The sequence below is a fragment of the Trichechus manatus genome, unplaced genomic scaffold (genome assembly GCF_000243295.1).
Source record: "Trichechus manatus latirostris isolate Lorelei unplaced genomic scaffold, TriManLat1.0 scaffold00058, whole genome shotgun sequence".
Lineage (NCBI taxonomy): Eukaryota > Metazoa > Chordata > Mammalia > Sirenia > Trichechidae > Trichechus > Trichechus manatus.
In genome coordinates this window covers 8,990,291-9,010,279 of record NW_004443994.1, presented here as the reverse complement: position 1 = coordinate 9,010,279, position 19,989 = coordinate 8,990,291, and the positions used below count along the sequence as shown (strand labels likewise).

At 36.5% G+C, this 19,989-nt stretch overlaps 1 protein-coding gene across 2 annotated transcripts in view; it reads left to right on the top strand.

Annotated features, from left to right (window-relative positions):
• GCLM (glutamate-cysteine ligase modifier subunit) overlaps positions 1-17,423 on the top strand; it is a 30,557-nt gene extending 13,134 nt beyond the window's left edge. Inside the window, exons 4-7 of one of the 2 annotated variants that reach the window (XM_023733460.1) lie at positions 56-115; positions 2,158-2,360; positions 3,684-3,798; positions 12,279-17,423. In XM_023733460.1, coding sequence (XP_023589228.1) covers positions 56-115; positions 2,158-2,360; positions 3,684-3,798; positions 12,279-12,448 — 548 coding nt within the window. In that variant the 3' untranslated portion in view covers positions 12,449-17,423. The remainder of the gene's footprint in view (positions 1-55; positions 116-2,157; positions 2,361-3,683; positions 3,799-12,278) is intronic. The other variant, XM_004378759.1, reaches the window with a different exon arrangement.
• Positions 17,424-19,989: the final 2,566 nt, after the last annotated feature.

The window sequence follows — 19,989 nt, the reverse complement described above, 5'->3', positions numbered from 1 at the left end:
AAATGTGTTCCCAAATATAGAATCAGTAATCAGTTTTGTTTTCTTTGTTACCTAGCAAAACTCTTCATTGTAGGATCAAATTCTTCATCATCAACTAGAAATGCAGTTGACATGGGTAAGCCAACATTTAACGTTTTATCTTAGTACTGTACCTACCCTGCCCGTTGAGATTGAGTCAATTCCAACTCATGACAACCCTATTGGGCAGAGTAGAATTGCCTCATAGGGTTTCCACAGCTGTAATCTTTACGGGAGCAGACTGCCACATCTTTCTCCTGCATAGTGGCTGTGGCCAACTTTCTGGTTAGCAGCTGAGCACTTAACCACCGCACCACCGGGGCTCCTAAGTCCAAAAAATGCATTGCTGGCAAGTCGATTCCAATTCACAGTGACCCTATACGACAGAGTTGAACTGCCTCATAGTGTTTCCAAGGTTGTAAATCTTTACAGAAGCAGACTGCCACATCTTTCTCCCTTGGAGTGGCTGGTGGGTTCAAACCACTGACCTTTCAGTTAGCAGTCAAACGCTTAACCACTGTGCCACCAGGGCTCCTGGGCTCCTAAGCAGTGGACTTTAAATTAGTATAGGGTGTTAGTTAAAACTTGTGTCTGGGTAAAAAAGAAAATGAGCAAAAGAGATGAGGAAAAGATCAGCGACTGCCAGAGACTTGGCAGGAGGGGAGGCGAGAAGAATAAGTGGAGCAGACAGCATTTTTAGGGCAGTGAAACTATTCTGTATGATACGTAATGGTGGATATATGGCATTATGCATTTGTCAAAACTCATATGTAACTATATAACACAGTGAACCCTAATGTAAACTATGGTCTTTAGTTAATAATAGTGTATCAATATTGGTTCATCATTTGTAACAAACGTACCACAGCAATGAAAGATGTTAATTATAGAGGAAACTGTGTGTGAGGGGACAGGGTGTATATGGGAACTCTGTACTTCCTGCACAATTTTTCTGTACACCTGAAACTGCTCTAAGTGAAAGTTTACAGCTCAAGTTAGTTTCTCATACAGAAATGTATACACACATTGTTATGTGACCCTAGTTGCTATCCCTATAATGTGACAGCACACTCCTCCCTTCTACCCCAGATTTCTCATGTCCATTCAACCAGCTCATATCCCTTTCTAAGAAAAAAATTTTAATGGAAAAAAATGTGAAATGAACTGAAAAAAAAATCAAAATGAGCTGATTCCAGTTTTACTTTTTAGAGTTCTAGCCTAGTTTCTTTTTTTTTTTTTTTTTTTTGCCTAGTTTCTTAAGGCTTCTATCGAATTATATTTGAATTACGTAGGATTGTATTTTGGTATGTAAGGGGAAACATAAGAAGTGTAACATATAACTAAGTGTTAATTATATGTTTGGTGATACAAATTCTCCATAGTCATATTAACATCTCCCTTTTAGTACTGTAAATGAAATGCCCTCCCCCAATGAAGTATTCATGCCTGTTTTCAGCAGTCAGTTGTTATTGTGATATTATAGTTATTTAGTACTTTTTCTTTTAAAACATTCGTCGAGTATTTACATATGTTGAAAACCTGACTGGTTCCTGAATCTAACTGTGGAGTGATCAATAATCGCTTAAAATAGGCTCTTAAATTGTTTTTATAGAAATTGAGAAATATACTTCTGTAAATATAGATTAAGACCATAAATTTCAGCTTTTCAGATTCTCAAGTTTATTCTCTGCTATGCCTCCTGGCTACAGAGTGTTAGGTCAGAATTCTTATGATCGACCTTATGCAGTACTGAGGAGCTAGTAGGACTGGAGAAGAAAATTTTATGACAATAAGGAAGCCACCAAAAAATCCTCAGGCTTTCCCTAGAAAGGGGAGGCTGTAATAGCTGTGAGTTCCTAGGAAGAAGGCAGGGCAAAGAAACCCACTTGTCTGCCACACAGAGCAAGTAGATAAATGAGTGCTTACAAATTTTTAAACAAAGGAAATGTTCTAAATGAAAGGTAAATTATGAAATTGAATGAAATAAACTGTTATCTAGAAAACTGTTGAATGACACGGATAGAATTCAGTGGGATGCTTTGAGGACATTTATATGATGGAGTACTTTGAGGATCACAGAAACACTTGTTTTTATTATGTAAGGAATGTTTATCCTTTTTGCGTTTTCTTTCACGTCAGCCTGCTCAGTCCTTGGAGTTGCGCACCTGGATTCTGTCATCATTGCTTCACCTCCTATTGAAGATGGCGTTCATCTTTCCTTGGAGCATTTGCAGCCATACTGGGAGGAATTAGAATACTTAGTGCAGAGCAAAAAGATTGTTGCTATAGGTACCTCTGATCTAGACAAAACACAGTTGGAGCAGCTGTACCAGTGGGCACAGGTAAAGGGCAGCCAGGTCGTGAGCTCTCCGGGGAAGGAGCCTGGCTCTGCAATCTTTGCTGGTTGAGAGGCTGAGCGACATGCACATAGTGGACACTCACTGTGGGGTGACAATTCCAAATGTGGGACTTCGGAGACAGCTTTATCTGAAGTATTAGGTGGTTTTGTTATTGTTTTTTTTTAATGCCTAATTGAACTTAACATTAATCCCATTTAAAATGGTGACCAGAGACACGAGAAGATGTGTGTTAAAGCATTCACAGCCAAGTGAATTGAGGCTGTGTCCTTCAGTTTTACTTACGTGATGAGAAATTACGCTTTTCTTTTGGTACTACTAGGCCGTGGCTCAAATTTCATGAGGGACTTTCATGCATAAGAAATATTTTGCCAACTGTTACTTCAAGATGCAGGCCTCTTAGTTTATATAACTTGATATGGAATAGGTGGAATAAGTTAATCACCCCCATCCTCTGGTCTGATAAGCTACAGAATTATTAGGGGAGTTGCTTACTAGTATTATACCTTTACTTTCTGTATTTTTCTTTATTTCTTTTACTTTATCCCCAGCCTTCTCCTTTTCAGAGCTTTCAGAGTTTCTTATGGACAGGAGGACTCTAGAGAAAGTGTTGCCCCTTCTTTCTTGCTTTGGTGATAGCCACAGTATGGCCAAAATACTGCTGGAGAGACTTGGATAGTCTAGAATCTATATATGAATTAGTCAGTGCAGCTATTGGAAGTTATTTAATTCTTACTCTCTTTATAAATGTGCCTGATTAATAGCCACATTTTGTAACAGTTTAACCTTAAATGTACTTACATGCATATGATTCTCTGTCTTTAAGATATATATTTCCTTTGTAGCTGGAACCATCGTCACACTTGGAAACATGTTTGTTTTCCAGGGCAAATGTATTAGATTGACAAATGATTCCAGCGAGAGACTTTTTAACAGTGTAGGGCTAAATTGGCTGTTTCCCCATGCTAGAGCTATTTTTCCTTTCCCTGTTACCACTAACGTGTTAGAAAAGCATACATTAATAAGTATATTCATGTAAAAGTATTTCATAAACTTTAAGCCATGTAGAATGTGATTTTTCATATGTTCTAAAATTGAGTATTGCTTTCTGCTTTTTATTTAGGTGAAATTCATGTGACATAAAATTAACTATTTTAAAGTACACAATTCATTGGCATTTAGTACATTCACAATGTTGTGCAACTACCACCTCTGTCTAGTTCCAGAACATTTTTACCACCCCCGTATTGCTTTTTACTTTTTATATTACTTAGTAGAGATAAATCATGATTTTATTTTTACTTCTAGGTAAAACCAAACAGTAACCAAGTTAATCTTGCCTCCTGCTGTGTGATGCCACCTGATTTGACTGCATTTGCTAAACAGTTTGACATACAGCTATTGACTCATAATGATCCAAAAGGTAAGACTGATATTTTTATTTATCGAGATCGGTCATGAGCTTGTGTCTTACAAATAGCTACTTGTTAAAATTTAATATTTAATTCTGTACAATGATAAATGTACAGTGCTGTTACCTAGAACTATTATCAGTGGTTAGTTCAAAACATATATGCCCTTAGTTTCAAAGACTTTTATTTTTGTCTTTGTACCAATGGGAAAAAAAGTGCAGGGAAGTTTTGCTGAGCATCCAGTCTGTTGAAGTTTACAGATAAAGGTAGTCTCCAACTTACGAAGTGTTCCGGTTACAATGAACTGCACTTAACAACCATCTGGTTTTTGTGTGTGTGCATCTTATTGTTAGTAATATGTACGACATACCATGTTGAGCAGCGTGTAATTTGCTGATGTTATCACTCTCAGATGTAATGTTTCTAACCCTCAAAGACAAATAAAGATCAGATTTATAAAGATACTGATAATAAAAGGCAATAATAATGAAAACTAAAAAAAAAAAAGAGGTATTCAACAGAACTGACTTTCAACAGAGTAATCGTCGGAACAGGACCCTGTCGTAAGTCAGGGACTACCATACTGAGCTGTACAGAAAAGATCTTTTAAGGCATTCCAAATAGTATTATATGTAAACTTGACTAGTACAGCAAAGATTGGACCAAAGAGCCATTTGATTAAAGAGAATAAATATCTAGAAAAAGAGGCAGATAAAATTCAGTTTGAAACTTAAACATATTAGGATATTGATAATTAATTAGACATTTTATTAATTATTAATATCAAAGCATATATTTGGTGTTAATCAGAAACATTGTTTAATGAGAATGGCTTATCTGCCTTCTGTAGAATATTTATCAACATTTTACAAGATAAGCGGGGGGACTGAGAAGAGAATGTTTAACATGTCTTGCGAAGATAAATGTTTCATAGAGCCCATATAAAAGGAAAACAAAAACCAAACCTATTGCCTTCAAGTCAATTCTGACTCATAGTGGCCTGTAGAGCAGAGTACAACTGCCCCATAGGGTTTCCAAGGAGCAGCTGGTAGATTCAAACTGCCAACCTTTTGGTTAGCAGCCAAGCTCTTAACCACTGCACCACCAGGGAAAGGAAATAGGAAAAGACTAAGGTGTCTAATATTTTATTTCTGTGTATATAAGTGTTGGCATTTAGATTATGTGCTAATAAATCATTGTTGTGGCAAAATTTATTGCGTATGTATATGAGGAGAGAGATTTAATCCTTTTTTTCTTGTTTTCATTCTAAAGCCTTTGGTTAGAATGTATAGGCTAATGCTGGGTGTGCCATTAACAAATCTTCAGACACTTTGTTCCCTAGTGAAGCAGTTCTTCTCTTAAAAGATTTGTAGTGTTTACTCATGAGTTAACATAGCCGAATTAATTTTAAAAGTACATAGTTAAATTATTGAGTAGCATAGTTCTCTGACTGTGTCACATTTTTTATTTCTTAAGCAGTTGGGTTGTAAAACACTTAACTCTGCTTGTCATCTAAAACAGACTTTTGTTTATAAATCCCTGAAGGCCTGCCGCTGTTCTCAGATTACCCTTATTCTTCAGAAAGGGTTTATTTTCCATTACTCTTTGTCCTAGAATTGGTGGTGACAGTTTAACGACCAAAAACCCAAACCAAACCCATTGCCATCGAGTGGATTCCAACTCATAGAACTATGGCCAGGGTAAAATTGTGAAGTAGGTGATTCTGACTTTAGAACTTTCCCCTTTTTATTTGCCTTACCCCTCCCCTACTCCCATTAAATCTAATCTGTATTATGCGTGATTCCCTCAGGGACTGCTTCTATGTTAGACAATCTGATAAACAAATCCATAGTAATGTTACTTTTCCAGGAAAAATTTGAATTTATTTATGAAAACTACCATTTATTAGCTGTGCCACCTAATCTCTCTGCCTCGTTCCCCTACAAAGGTGGATAATAGTATCTATCTCATAGCGTTAATATGTGGACTGAATAAGTTACTACTGGGAAAGTACTCAGCATAAGTGCCTGATGCAGGATAATACCTAACATTTACTGAGAGTTTACTGTTAATGCTATTCAAGTATCACAGTAGGGCATTTTGGACAGATGGGCTCTTTAAACCAACCCAAAGTCATTGCCATCATGTCAGTTCCAACTCATAGCATCCCTATAGGACAGAGTAGAACTGCCTCGTAGAGTTTCCAAGGCTGTAAATCTTCATGGAAGCAGACTGCCACATCTTTCTCCCATGGAGCAGCTGGTGGGTTTAAACCATTGACCTTTCAGTTAGCAGCTGAGAGCTTTAACCACTGTGCCACTGGGCTCCTGATGCCCTTTTGAAAAAACAAAAACCAAACCCATTGCCGTAGAGTCGATTCCGACTCATAGCAACCCTGTAGCTCTTTCAAATCATACTGTGTAGGTGGTCACTTAATTCCTATGTGTATGGTTGATTTTGACCCCAGTGTAATCTTTCCATATTGATTGATTCATTCAGTGGATATTCGAGCACCTACTATGTGTCAGACATTGTTCTGGATACTAGACATATAGGACCAAGTCAAACAAATGCTATCCCTCTTGGAATTTATATTCTAATGGGAAGAAACAGACAATAAAATATATGATAAATGTGTTAAGTGTTGGTATATGATATGGAGAAAAATTAAGTTGGTTGAGGGAGAAGAGAGTGCCCAGTTAGCAGTTGTTGATTTATACAGGGTGGTCAGGGAGGCCTTTCTGCTAAGGTAACACTAATCAGAGACCCACAAGAAGTAAGACAGTGAGCCATGCAGATATCTAGGAGAAGAGCGTTCAGGGAAGAGGGAGCAGTAGATTCAGAGGCTCCAAGGTGTGAATGTGCTGGAGGCTTTCAGGACACAGCAAGGAGGTCAGTGGAGCAGGAGAAGAGGGAGCAAGGAGAGGAGTAGTAATAGAGGGCTTGAATACAAACGTGGAATTAGAAATACCAAAGAAGTGCAGATTAAAAGATAACCACTGGCAAAGATTTTTTAAACGATGGCTGGAGCTTACGAAGATCTGGTGACACTGGCACTCACGCATTACACATTATCAGCTGCTGGTAGAAGTGTAAAGTACAGCCATTCTACAAAGCAGCTGGCAGTATACTATGTATCAAGCCTTAAAAATGAACTTGGGCCCTATCATTCAGTATCCAGGCATGCATCTTAAGGATGCTCATCATAGCATTATTCTTACTAGCAAAATATTAGGAAAAAAACTAATTTTTTTTTATTGTATTTTAGATGAAGGTTAACAGAACTAGTTGTTCATTAAACAGTTAGTACACATATTGTTTTATGACATTGGTTAACAATCCCATGACATGTCAACACTCTCTCTTCTTGACCTTGGGTTCCCTGTTACCAGCTTTCCTGTCTCCTCCTGCCTTCCAGTCCTTGTCCCTGGGCTGTTGTGCCCCTTTAGTTTTGTTTTGTTTTATGGGCCTGTCTAAAAAAAAACCTAAATTTTTTGACCAAAAATAAATGTATAAATTATGATGTGTATAAATTATAGTGCTTGGAGAATTATTTTAAATAATGTTTTCGCAGAATATTTAATTATATGGAAACATATTCATGATTAAGTGGAAAAATAAGTAAATTAAGCTATAACTAGTTTTATAAGATGTAGAGATACATATATGCACAGAAAAAAATGGAAATACATGGCAAGGTAAACGGGTCATCTCCAGTTGACAGGATTATGGGTGACTTTTTTTTTTTCCCCTGTATTTTCGAAGTGTTTTTCAGTGGACATGTATTACTTTTATACACACATACAAGAAAGTTATTTTTTAAAAACAGAAGTGAGGTTTGTGAATCTATCCCGTAATAGTTTTTGCAAATGAAAGGCTGTAACTGAAATAGCGGTTAACTAGCACTGGTGGTAGGAGCCCTGGTGGCGCAGCGGTTAAGTATCTAGCTGCTAAGCAAAAGGTCGGCAGTCTGAATCCACTACCTGCTCCTTGGAAACCCTACGAGGCAATTCTACTCTGTCCTGTAGGGTCTCTGCGAGTCAGAATCTACTTGACGGCAGTGGGAGTGCTGGTGGCACAATGGTTAAGTACTCAGCTGCTAACCGAAAGCTCAACAGTTTGAGTCCACCAGTGGCTCTGCGGGAGAACAGACTTGGTGATCTGCTCCCATAAAGATTACAGCCCAGGAAACCTGACAGGGCAGTTCCACTCTGTCATATAAGTTCACTATATCAACATGTATCTACACAGTGATTTGTTAGACTTTCAACGTTCATGTTCTTTGCACTTTTCCAGCATACTGTTCATCAAATTTTAAGACTTGGATTACTCATGGAGCAATACTAATGTCATTGTTTGACTATAAGATTTGAAAGAAAACAGTAAACAGTAAAGCCCCCAACAAAATTTTAATCCTTTAGTGGTGAAGTATGGTTAGAAAGCAGGGACTTTAGACATATTTGATTAGTTAGTAAAGAAATATGAACTATGTAAAGATTTGGGATTTACTTGTTGAATTATTAGAGAAAAATACCTGATGAGATTTCCTTTTTTAATTTTTTCTTTCGTAATAAGATCGTTGTACTAATTAATTTATCAAAAGTTCTATCAAAGTGGCCACCTTTTAAAGTTTTTGATATCCATTCACCTTTTTTCTTTGTTTCAATATATTCCAGATTTATTTTAGTCCTTGCATCTTTTACTCCATTATTAATTTTGTTTTTTTTTCCCCCATATATTGGGAGCGTGATGGTTATTACACTATTGTTATCTGCTTTGTATGTTTATAAAGAGGTTTTATTACAACTGTTTACTAGATATTCAGAGCTATCATCATAAGAAAAACTTTTTTAAAAACATTAATAATTAAGTTAATAATTATAAATGAGAAAAATAAGCATTCAGAGTACAAAAAAGAAGACTTGAAAAATTTTTTAATGTAATAGAACAAAAAAACTCAAAAGAGAATTGGAGGATAAAATTGAGGAAATCTCCCAGAAAGCTGAGCAAAGACAAAATTGATGGAAAGTAGAATAGAAAAGGTAAGAAAATTAGATCCCATGTTCCATGGTCCAGGAAGTCCCATGTTCAAGTATCAGGAATTCCCAAAAGGAAAAGCAGAGAAACAGGGGATTGGAGAAGATAGTCATCAGTGAAATAATTCAGGAATGTTTCCCAGAATTGGAGCCCAGTGGCACAGTGGTTGAGAGCTCAGCTGCTAACCAAAAGGTTGGCAGTTCAAATCCACCAGCTGCTCCTTGGAAACCCTATGGGGCAGTTCTGCTCTGTCCTATAGGGTTGCTGTGAGTTGGAATCGGGTTTGGTTTTTGGTTTCCCAGAATTAAAGGACGTGAATTTGAAAAGGGCACTGAGTATGCAGCATGATAAATGAAAACATATGCAGACCAAGGCCCATCATTGTGAAATTTCAGAACACAAGGGAGAAGAAAGTTCTGTAGTCTTCTCGGAAGGGAAAAAAAAGATTACATACAGAGAATCAGGATTTCTGGGATAAGGATGAAGTACATTTCTAAGCTGACAGCTGTGTACCAGGCATGGAGAGCAAGCACTGAGAAAGTCCTAAGAGGCTCCAGAAGAGATTAGTTTAGGAAAATGAAACCAACAGATCCCCTAATGGATGGAAGTGTTTTGAGAAGAGATCTAGACAATTGGTGAAAAGCTAAGGATTAAATTAGTGGTAAGTACAAAAAGAAAAAGAAAAAAACCTAGACAGTTACTAACTCTAGGGAAAACAAAGTTGTATAGGAAAGATAGTAATCATAGTTACCATAGTTAATCATGAGCTACATGTACGTAAGACATTTACATGATAATGTAAATACTGGGTATGATCTAATTAAAATTACGATACATCTGTTTTGGGAGAATTGAGAAATAGAAAAGGTGTATGAAGGGTGGGCAAAAGATTAATAGATAATGACTAAAATTAAATCAATAAGTAGGAATACAAATATGTTATTCAGAGACATGGAGAAAACAACTAGACAAATTAGCTAAAACAGGTAAAAGTGGTTGCCTCTAGGAAGTGGAAAATGGTGGGGGAGTGACTTGTTTTCATAACAGATTTTATAAAACTTTATGATTAAACTGTGTTTATATCTAACCTTGATAAAATTTAAAACTAAAAAATTTTTTTAAAAAAGAATTGCTGAAACACCTTCTAAACAAAGCCTGGAACAAAGTAAGCACTAAAAGTTGTAGTATTTCTTTTAAGCCCTTAGAAAAGATACTCCAATTACAAAATAGGAACAGGATGCTTTGGAGAAGGGAATATTCAGAAGATTAAGAGAGAGCTCTTACAAATTTAAATACAAACTGCTTAATTATACATACACACACTCCCTCACATATGTGTAAGTGGGTAGAAATATAAAGTAGAGGAAACCTTAGAAAGTAGGAAAAAAATATAAAATTATAAAATATGACTGAGGGTGTAAAAGAGGATTGATTCTGGAGGTGCGCAGTCTCCAACTGAAAAAAAGCCAGAAAGAAAGGATAGAAAAGATTGAGGGGAAGAAATTATCACAATAGTTAAAAATTTCCCAGAGCTGGACACCCGTCCACCCAATTGAAAGGCCCTCCCTGCCTGGTGCCCAAACTTGGTAAAAACAGACCCAAACCTAGATCCATCACAGTGAAAACTCCAGATCATCAACAATAAAGAAAAGATCCTGAAAGTGTACATAGAGAAAAAACAAGTCACAGACAAAAAAAGAGAATTATAATGATTTAGATTTCTCATAAGTAACAAACAATAGTAGAAGACAGTGGTACAACATCTTAAAATTTCTGAAGGTTGTTGATCTTTAACCTAGAATTTTATACTAGCCCTAAACTATCAACCAAGTATGAGTACAGAATAAAGACAGTAAGTTAATCGAAGATGTGTTCAGCACAAGAAAGAGCATGCCATGTGATCCAGAAAACAGTGGATCAGTGCCAGTAAACCCAAAAAACCCAAACCCATTGCTGTCAAGTCGATTCCGACTCAGAGTGATCCTTTAGAACAGAGTAGAACTACCCCCATGGATTTCCAAGGCAGTAAATTTTCACGGACGCAGACTGCCATATCTTTCTCCCTTGGTGGGTTCAAACTGCCAACCTTTTGGTTAGCAGCCAAGTGCTTAACCACTGCGCCACCAGGGCTCCTTCCCAATAGAACAGTGAAGCAAAATCCCCCAAAATATGCTACACAGTAGGCCCAGGAAACAGCCAGACCAAAGTGGAGTGGGAGTACTGAAGGCTCTAAGAAGAAAGTCTCCAAGCAAAAAAGGGCCCGGGTCAGATATTATGGAAAATTTTGAAGGAAAAATCAAGATATGATAAAACTAATAGTATAAGGAGGGAAAGGAAGGCTTAAAACTTCCAGGGAAAATAAAAGGCTGTAAAAGAAATGAAATGAATATATTACTTGGCACTTCAATGAAACAGTATTTATGGAGACAAAATAATATAATCTAGACACTGCTTGATTTTCATCTTGGGGAATTGGGCTGTGGACGAAAACTGTATACTTCATTATTGTTTCAGAAGAGAATGTGGATGTTATTTTTGACTTTGTAACTGACATGTTGAGGGATGGAAGGGGAAAGAGGGAGGTGCTGTTGTCTTTATTGTCCTGTTGTCCTTATCTTTCAGGTTAGTAAGTGAAGAGATGCTGTTGGAGATTGATGGGATCAGAAGATAGGAGAGTTACAAAGTTAATTCAGAGTTAGAAAGATAATCAGTAGAGGAACTAAAAGTAACCTGAAAAGAGGAGGAAGTGGGAGGGATTGATGATAAAGTGAGCTAGATTTCCATCTATCCTAGAAGCGAGTCAGTAGGTAATATCTGAATGATAAATCAGAAGATGCTAGCATAGGCATATTATTTAGAAATGTGGAAGTAACCACCAGAAAAAAGAGTGAGGGTAGTCAGAGGACTATTGCTTTTCATTGTGAGCTTCTTTGGTACGATTTTATTGTACTCGTATTTTTCTTTTAAATGTTTTATTAAATATCGCAAAAAATATAAAATATAGTACATTAAAATGTTACAGTGCATGTATTACATTTGATATACAAAAAAAATCTTTTTTATTCCTTGTAAAAAGTTTTGTTCAAAAACAGTTTCCCAACCTTGACACTGTTAATGTTTGGGGCCAGATAATTTTTTCTTGCAGGGACTGTCCTGAGCATTGTAGAACGTTTAGCAGCATCCCTGGCCTCTACTCACTAGATGCGAGTAGCAACCCTCCCCTAGTTGTGACAACCAAAAATGTTCTCAGGCATTGCCAGATGTCCCTTGGAGGGCAGAACTGATCCCGGGTTAAGAACGTGAAAAAAAAACCAGGTCTGAACTGATATCTCTGCCAAACGATTACTTTCAATTAGATGTGTTTGTGTTTCTTTTGTTATTTTTAAATGCTTACCTATGGAGTAAAGACCGTTTATGAATTTAACACTCTGTTATTGTTTTGTTTTTTTTTAAGAACTGCTTTCTGAAGCAAGTTTCCAAGAAGCTCTTCAGGAAAGCATCCCTGACATTCAAGCGCACGAGTGGGTGCCACTGTGGCTGCTGCGATATTCTGTCATTGTTAAAAGCAGAGGGATTATTAAATCAAAAGGCTACATTCTACAGGCTAAAAGAAGGGGTTCTTAACAATAATTTATGATCACAACCTACTGACTTCGTATTTTCCTTGAATATAAGATAAAATTCAGATGTGTAAAAATCCAAATGGTGTCTTTGAGGCAAATGTGCTTTAGTTGTATTTGACAATATGTTGTCTATCAAGTATTGAATACTTTTCTTGCCTTCATATTAATTCACTCACAGGAACCATTGTATTGTTTTCATTAAACTATTGTTTTCTAATTGAAATTGTCTATAAAGAAAATACTTGCAATATATTTTTCCTTTATTTTTATGACTGATAGAAATCAAGAAAATTGTTGTTAAATATATTTTGGCCTAGGTATCAGGGTAATGTATATACATATTTTTTATTTCAAAAAAAATTCATCAATTGCTTCTTACTCTATAGTATAAGCAACTTAATTACAGTTGTTAAAACTGAAATACTGGAAGCTATTTTTTCTGTCATTGATAAAATAATTATATCTTAGAATAACTGGAGAAGCTGGGATCTACTAGTACTGTAAATAAAGTTCATTTCTTCAATACATGAATGCAAACTTAAATTTTTTGTGTGTACTTGCTTGTAGCTTAGCTATAACAATTTAACCTTGTATGCTTGTGCCATATTTTTTTTTGCTACTATTTACAAAGACAAACCAAAGTAAATCTGAAAAGGAGAATAGAAGAATTTGAAATTATTGTTTGGAGGTTTTATAAAAGAACTATTATCAGTGTCCAGATTTTTTTAAAATTCTTGATTCATCCTTAATATTTTGCTGCTCATTCAAGAATATTCTAGAAGTTTTGAGCACTTACCATGTGTTGGGCATTGTGGGCTCTGACGACAGTAGGGAGCACAGTGAGTAGAAAGCCAGGGATGAAGAATCAGTGGAGTAAAATATGTGATAACTGACTTAGAACTGACCAAGAGGGACTAAAAGCCAAAAAAATGGGTAAAAAAATCTTTAATTCAAGGCTAAAGTTGCCTACTTAAGACAACTTTGAGATATGGCCTCAACTATTTAAAAGCAAAACAATATAATCAAAAGTTTAGAGCTAGAAGATACTAGCTCTTCTAGTAATTCCTCATTAAGAACCAGAAAATAGCAAGTAAATAAGCTGTGACCTCTGATATATACTGTCCAAAAACCTACTACTGTCAAGTCGATTCCGGTTCATAGCGACCCTATAGGACAGAGTAGAACTGCCTCATAGGGTATCCAAGGCTGTAAAACTTCATGGAAGCAGAATGCCATATCTTTCTCCTGTGGAGCAGCTAGTGGGTTTGTACCACTGACTTTCTGGTTAGCAGCCAAGCACTTACTCACTTGATATATACTGTAGGTCTCTTTAATTCTATAAATTTGTGCCTATAACCCAAATAGTTTGAAAAAGTCTTTAAAAATGTATGTCCATCAATATGTTTAAACCATGAGCCTATATAAAATAATTCACTGACGTTTTCTCAGTTTAGGAGAAAGAACTAGACATATGATAGTTCCATATTCAAAATAAATATACCAGAATCTATTAAAGTTTTGTAGTTTACTGATAGAATAACTTGATCATTAGAATTATAATGTGAAATCAGCTAATTTACCTGCTACAACTTGTTTAGATTTTGCACTTTCTAAAGCCATTTAGCCATTATATGAATTGTATGTAATGTTACTAAATACATATTAACAACCCATTGCCGTAGAGTTGATTCCAGCTCATAGCGACCCTATAGGACAGAGTAGAACTGCCGCATAGGGTTTCCAAGGAGCAGCTGGTAGATTTAAACTGCCAACCTTTTGGTTAGCAGCCGACCTATTAACCACTGCACCACCAGGGCTCCTAAATAAATATAGTCAACTTTTTTATTTGGAAATATACAGACTTTTTTTCATATAACATAAACATCTTTAAACAAATGGTCATTTTATTTTAAGCCTATATAGTGAACTGGTGGAGGTATTTTAAGAGGGAACTGTAATGTCGCATTTATTATTTTTTAAAATCCTGTACTTAGAAAAATGAATTGTTTGAAGGATTATTTTGACAATGGAAAGAAACCTATGTTGCTAATGTATCCAAACTTCAGCAGAAGATTTTTGTGGCTTTTTCCCCCCACTCTTGACAAAGAAGCAAGATTATAGATTAATTTTGTGAAAAGGACCATGTATGGAATGTTTAAATGAGTTTTCTGTTTGTTTCACCTCTGTCTGTTAAATTTCTGTTATTGAATAACCTTACTGATTTTTTAAAGGCTTTATAATTTTCCAAACTAATGTTCACATCCTTCTTTTCCTTTTATCATGACCTTTCAGAATATAGTGTTTACTTTTCTAATATTTAATTTTAAGGACTTAATGTTTTAAAAGCCATAAAATAAAGAGTAACACTACCAAATAATTGCTTAAAACCAAAAGCTATTTATCAACAGCATATGTGACAGTTATGTCTTCTGGGGAAATGGATAGCCAATGACCAGATATCATTTATATGATTGGTTTTTTTCTAGTAAACATAAAAAGAAGCTGCAGCTTGTTCATACATTTTGAAAAAATCCTGGAGCCTTATTTTAATACAGTGTGTTGTATTTTGGGATTTGTTTTATGATGAGTCTGTCTTGGACTCACATCCAAGACACTAGAGTCACCAGAAGGAGCAAGGTGTCATAAAATACAGTCATTTGGTGTAAACTCCGAAGACTACATTGTACCAGCACACTAATAAAGTTTTCATTTAGGGATGGCCAGTGTTGGAACTTGGATCACAACCGATACCAGTTGCCGGCAAGTCAGTTCGGACTCACAGTGACACCATGTGTTTCAGAGTAGAAGCGCGCTTCATTGCGTTGTCCACGGCAGTGATCTTTTGGTAGTAGACTGGTAGGCCTTTCTTCCGAGCTGCCCTGGGTGGATTTGAACCTTCACCCTTCTGGTTAGTAGTCTGGCACTGAACTGTTTGTGCCACCCATGGACTCCTTGAATCACAATAACCAAATAATTTTTCAGTTCTCAAAAACGATCACTTGGACAACTATGTAAAATAAAAAATAGTTACTCTATTTTGCATGAATGGTTCAGACTTCAGTACCAGAGCCAAGTAGTGGTAGAAATTGGATCGTGTTTTTCAGCAATTAAAGGTCTCCGTATCCCGTTGTGTCAAGTCGATTCAAACTCATAGTGACCATATAGGACAGAGTAGAATTGCCCCAGGGGGTTTCCTAGGCTGAAATCTTTACAGGAGCAGATGGCCAGGTCTTTCCTCCCTCTGAGCTGCTGATGGGTTCAAACCACCAACCTTTCGGTTAGCAGCTGAGTGCTTAAGCACTGCACCACCAGTGCTCCTTATTAAAAGTCTAAGGCTCATCTAATTATGTCTCTCTTATGGTAATATTTTCTTTCTAATGGTTCCATCCAGTATTTTCCATATTTGGGAATATAAGTAACATATATTTGTTGTATATCAGCTGACAATTCACTTTCTTCAAATGTACATTTAGAGAAATATGAAGTTGTTTTAATGAGGATTTATACCATTGTATCAATTGTGTTTTCATACTCAAATATACCAATTTATGACTCTGAACCTATTTTTTTCATAGCTAACTTCCTAATGTACCAGAACTTGTACCTGTCTTTTTCCCATAAAGTTGGTGATGGAATTTGTCAGTTTTATTTCTGAAAAGTATGTAACATGGCTTTCATTAATATTCTTCTTGTTTTCAGACTTAGAAATACACTTAAGAGAGGAAATGTTTTAATTAGATAATTCTACTTTTTCTTATATCTGTGTAGTGGTGTACTATAAAATAAAAACAAAATATAAAGTGTTATTAATAAAATATAACAGCTTTTAATTTTACCTATATTACAATTTAATTAAATTGTGAGTTGTATATCTTTTAACTAAGTTGTTTCAATAGATGCAAACATACTGATTTCAAACTATTTGAGCTCAAACCCAGTATGATTTGAAAATAAATTATGAATAACTTTTTAAAAATCCAAACCATGAAGATATACATGCATTCATTCAATAAACAAGCATTTATTGGGCGCTTGTTATGAACTGGGCACTGCAAATTTCTGGGGACGGATACAGAGATGAAAACCTCAATCTTCAAGGACCATATTATTTGGTATGGCGAATTTGGTGGGGAGAGATCTGTACATGAATGAGAGCAACAGACAGTATCTGTCAATGATAGAAGTGGTGAAAAGGACTTGGATGCATATGGAAGGGACAGGGGCTGGGGAGTAGGGTAAAGACGAGGAAGGCTTCCCTGAAGAAATTAGCCTTGGAGTTGTCTCAAAGGACATGGTGTGAGTTGCCATTCTGGGCAGAAGCCCTAGTTTGCCTGGTTTGTAAATACGCGTTTATTGAATGTATAAATGGTGAAGGGTTCAATGAATGGTGAAGTAGTTTATATGTAAACTTTAGAAATTCAAGGGAAACACTTTCTTCAAAAGCTTGTGCTTAGCAGATAAAAAGGAATGGCTTCTGTTGAGATAAGAGTAGGTAAGGTTGGAAAATTACATTTCATAAAAGAGACAAACTAAATCTTAACCAACTCCCCTAAATACAGCTAGATATGGCTGCATATAGTTCCATTACCAGCGTAGTGAAAACCTTAATGTGTATCCCTCAGCAATGACTAAATGTATAAAATGTCATACAAGATTTTAGTGTCTATTGGTCCATTATTTTAAGATTCATGTCTTCCGGTAATCCTTACTTATTTTGATTCAGCTGTTTTCCCTGTTTCTTTGCGCACTGTTTCTTGCATCCTACTCCTTTTAAGCTCACTTTTTCCTTCCTACCTATGTCCTTAGTAATTCTTTCACTGAAGTCTTTGGGGCAGTAAACTTTCTAGGTCCTGATTTTCTTCCCTTGAAGTAGTCTGTCCTTTCTTTCTGGTCGCTTTTATTTTTAGTTGAAAATTTCCATTTATGTTGATATGTATGTAATTAGAACAAAGCAAGAAAATAAAAACTTCACATTTTTACTGTACCTATTTTGAGAAATCATGCATGTCTTGAAACTCATTTAATACTGTAAATTTGAATATAAGACAAAACTCCCAGTTATATTCAACCATGTGTCTTCTACTGAGTAGGGCAGCCTTAACTGTACCTGTTGCCTGCTCATTGGCCTACTACCCGATTCCATGGACCCTTTTATCCAACAAAATTGTATGCTGTGGCTGTGCCTTGTGTTTTCCTGTTTAAAAAACCAAACCCATTGGCATCAAGTCGATTCGAAATCATAGCGACCCTATAGGACAGAGTAGAACCGCCCCATAGGGTTTCCAAGACTGTAACTCTTTATGAAGCAGACTGCCATATCTGTCTCCCATGGAGCAGCTAGTGGATTTGAACCACCAACCTTTTAGGCAGCAGTCCAGCACCTTAACCACTGCACTACCAGGACTCCTTGTTTTCCTCTTTATCCTTTTCAAATCATGCTGTTTTTGCATATCGTCCCAGAAGCCCAGCTAAATTTCTTTTTTCATAATAATCTGAAATTGAATCTATAAAGAAATAACAGGTTGTCGACTGAATATGAGAATACCATATAAGCCATTAAACGACTAATAAAATAGGAATTGAAAAACAGAATAACCTTGCTAGTACAATGACAGACACATTGACCGAGAACCCAGACGTAAATCAATCCACCTACAGTCACCTGATCTTTGATAAAGGCTCAAAGTCCATTAAATGGGGAAAAGAGTCTTTTTAACAAATGATGCTGACAAAATTGGTTGTCCATCTGTAAAAAAATGAAACAACAACATACCTCCCACCATACACAAAAACTAATTCAAAATGGATCAAAGACCTAAATATAAAACCAAAAACTATAAAGATTATAGAAGAAAAAATACAGTCAATGCTAGAGGCCCTAATACACGGTATAAATAGGATACAAACCATAACTAACAATACACAAACACCAGAAGATAAGCTGGGATCTGCTAAAAATTAAACACTTAGATGCTCATCAAAAGATTGCACCAAAAGAGTAAAATGAGAACCTACAGACTGGGAAAATTCTTTTGGCTGTTACAAATCCCCTGGTGGTGTAGTGTTTAAGTGCTTTGGCTGCTAACCAAACCAAAAGATTGGCAGTTTGAATCCACCAGGTACTCCTTAGAAACTACGGAGCAGTTCTACTCTGTCCTACAGGATTGCTATGAGTCAGAATTGACTTGATGGCAATGGGTTTGGTTCTTTCAGTTTATTACAAATACAACAAAGGTCTAATCTCTAAAATCTATAGGAAAATCCAACACCTCTACAATAAAAAGACAAACAATTTAATTTAAAAAAATGGGCAAAGGATATGAACAGACACTTCAAAGGCATTGTGATCACTAGCCATTAGAGTAATGCAAATCGAAACTACAATGAGATACCGTCTTACCCTGACATTACTGGCACAAATTTTTAAAAAAAGCAGAAAATAGCAAATGTTGGAGAGGCTGCGGGGAGACTGGAACTCTTATGCACTGCTGGTGGAAATGCAAAATGGTACAATCATTTTGGAAAACGATATGGCACTTCCTTAAAATGCTAGAAATAGAAATAGCATCCGATCCAGCAATACCACTTCTAGGAATATATCCTAGAGAAATAAGAGCCGTCACACGTATAGACATATGCACACCCATGTTCTTTGTAGCATTATTCACAATAGCAAAAAGATGGAAACAACTAAGTGCCCATCAACAAATGAATGGATAAACTATGGTACACACACACAATGGAATACTACATAACAATAAGGAACAATGCTGAATCTTCGAAACATCTCACAACATGCATGAATCTAGAGGGCATTATGCTGAGTGAAATAGGTCAATCACAAAAGGACAAATACTGTATGAGACCACTATTATATAAACTCATGAAAAGGTTTCCACACAGAAAGAAACAACCTTTGTTGGTTATGAGGGAGAGAAGGGGTGGAGAGGAAAAAACACTAACTAGACAATAGATAAATGGTGACTTTGTTGAGGAGTCCTGGTGGCACAGTGGTTAAGAGCTCGGCTGCTAACCAAAAGGTCGGCAGTTCCAATCCACCACCTGTTCCTTTGAAACCCTATGGGGCAGTTCTACTCTGCCCCATTGGGTCACTATGAGTTGGAATTGAACCAATGGCAACTTTTTTTTTTTTTTATAAACTTCGGTGAAGGGTAAGACAGTGCACAGTACTGGGGAAGTCAGCACAATTTGACCAAGGCAAGGTCATGGAAGCTTCACAGACGCATCCCAACTCCCTGAGGGATCAAATTACTGGGCTGAGGGCTGGGAACCATGGTCTTGGGAGACATCGAGCTCAATTGGCATAACACAGATTATAAAGAAAATGTTCTACATCCTACTTTGGTGAGTAGCGTCTCGGCTTAAAAGCTTGTAAGCAGCCGTCTAAGATACTCCACTGGTCCCACCCCGTCTGGAGCAAGGGAAAACGAAGAAAACCAAAGACACAAGGGAAAGATTAGTCCAAAGGACTAATGGACCACGACTACCACAGCCTCCACCAGACTGAGTCCAGCACAACTA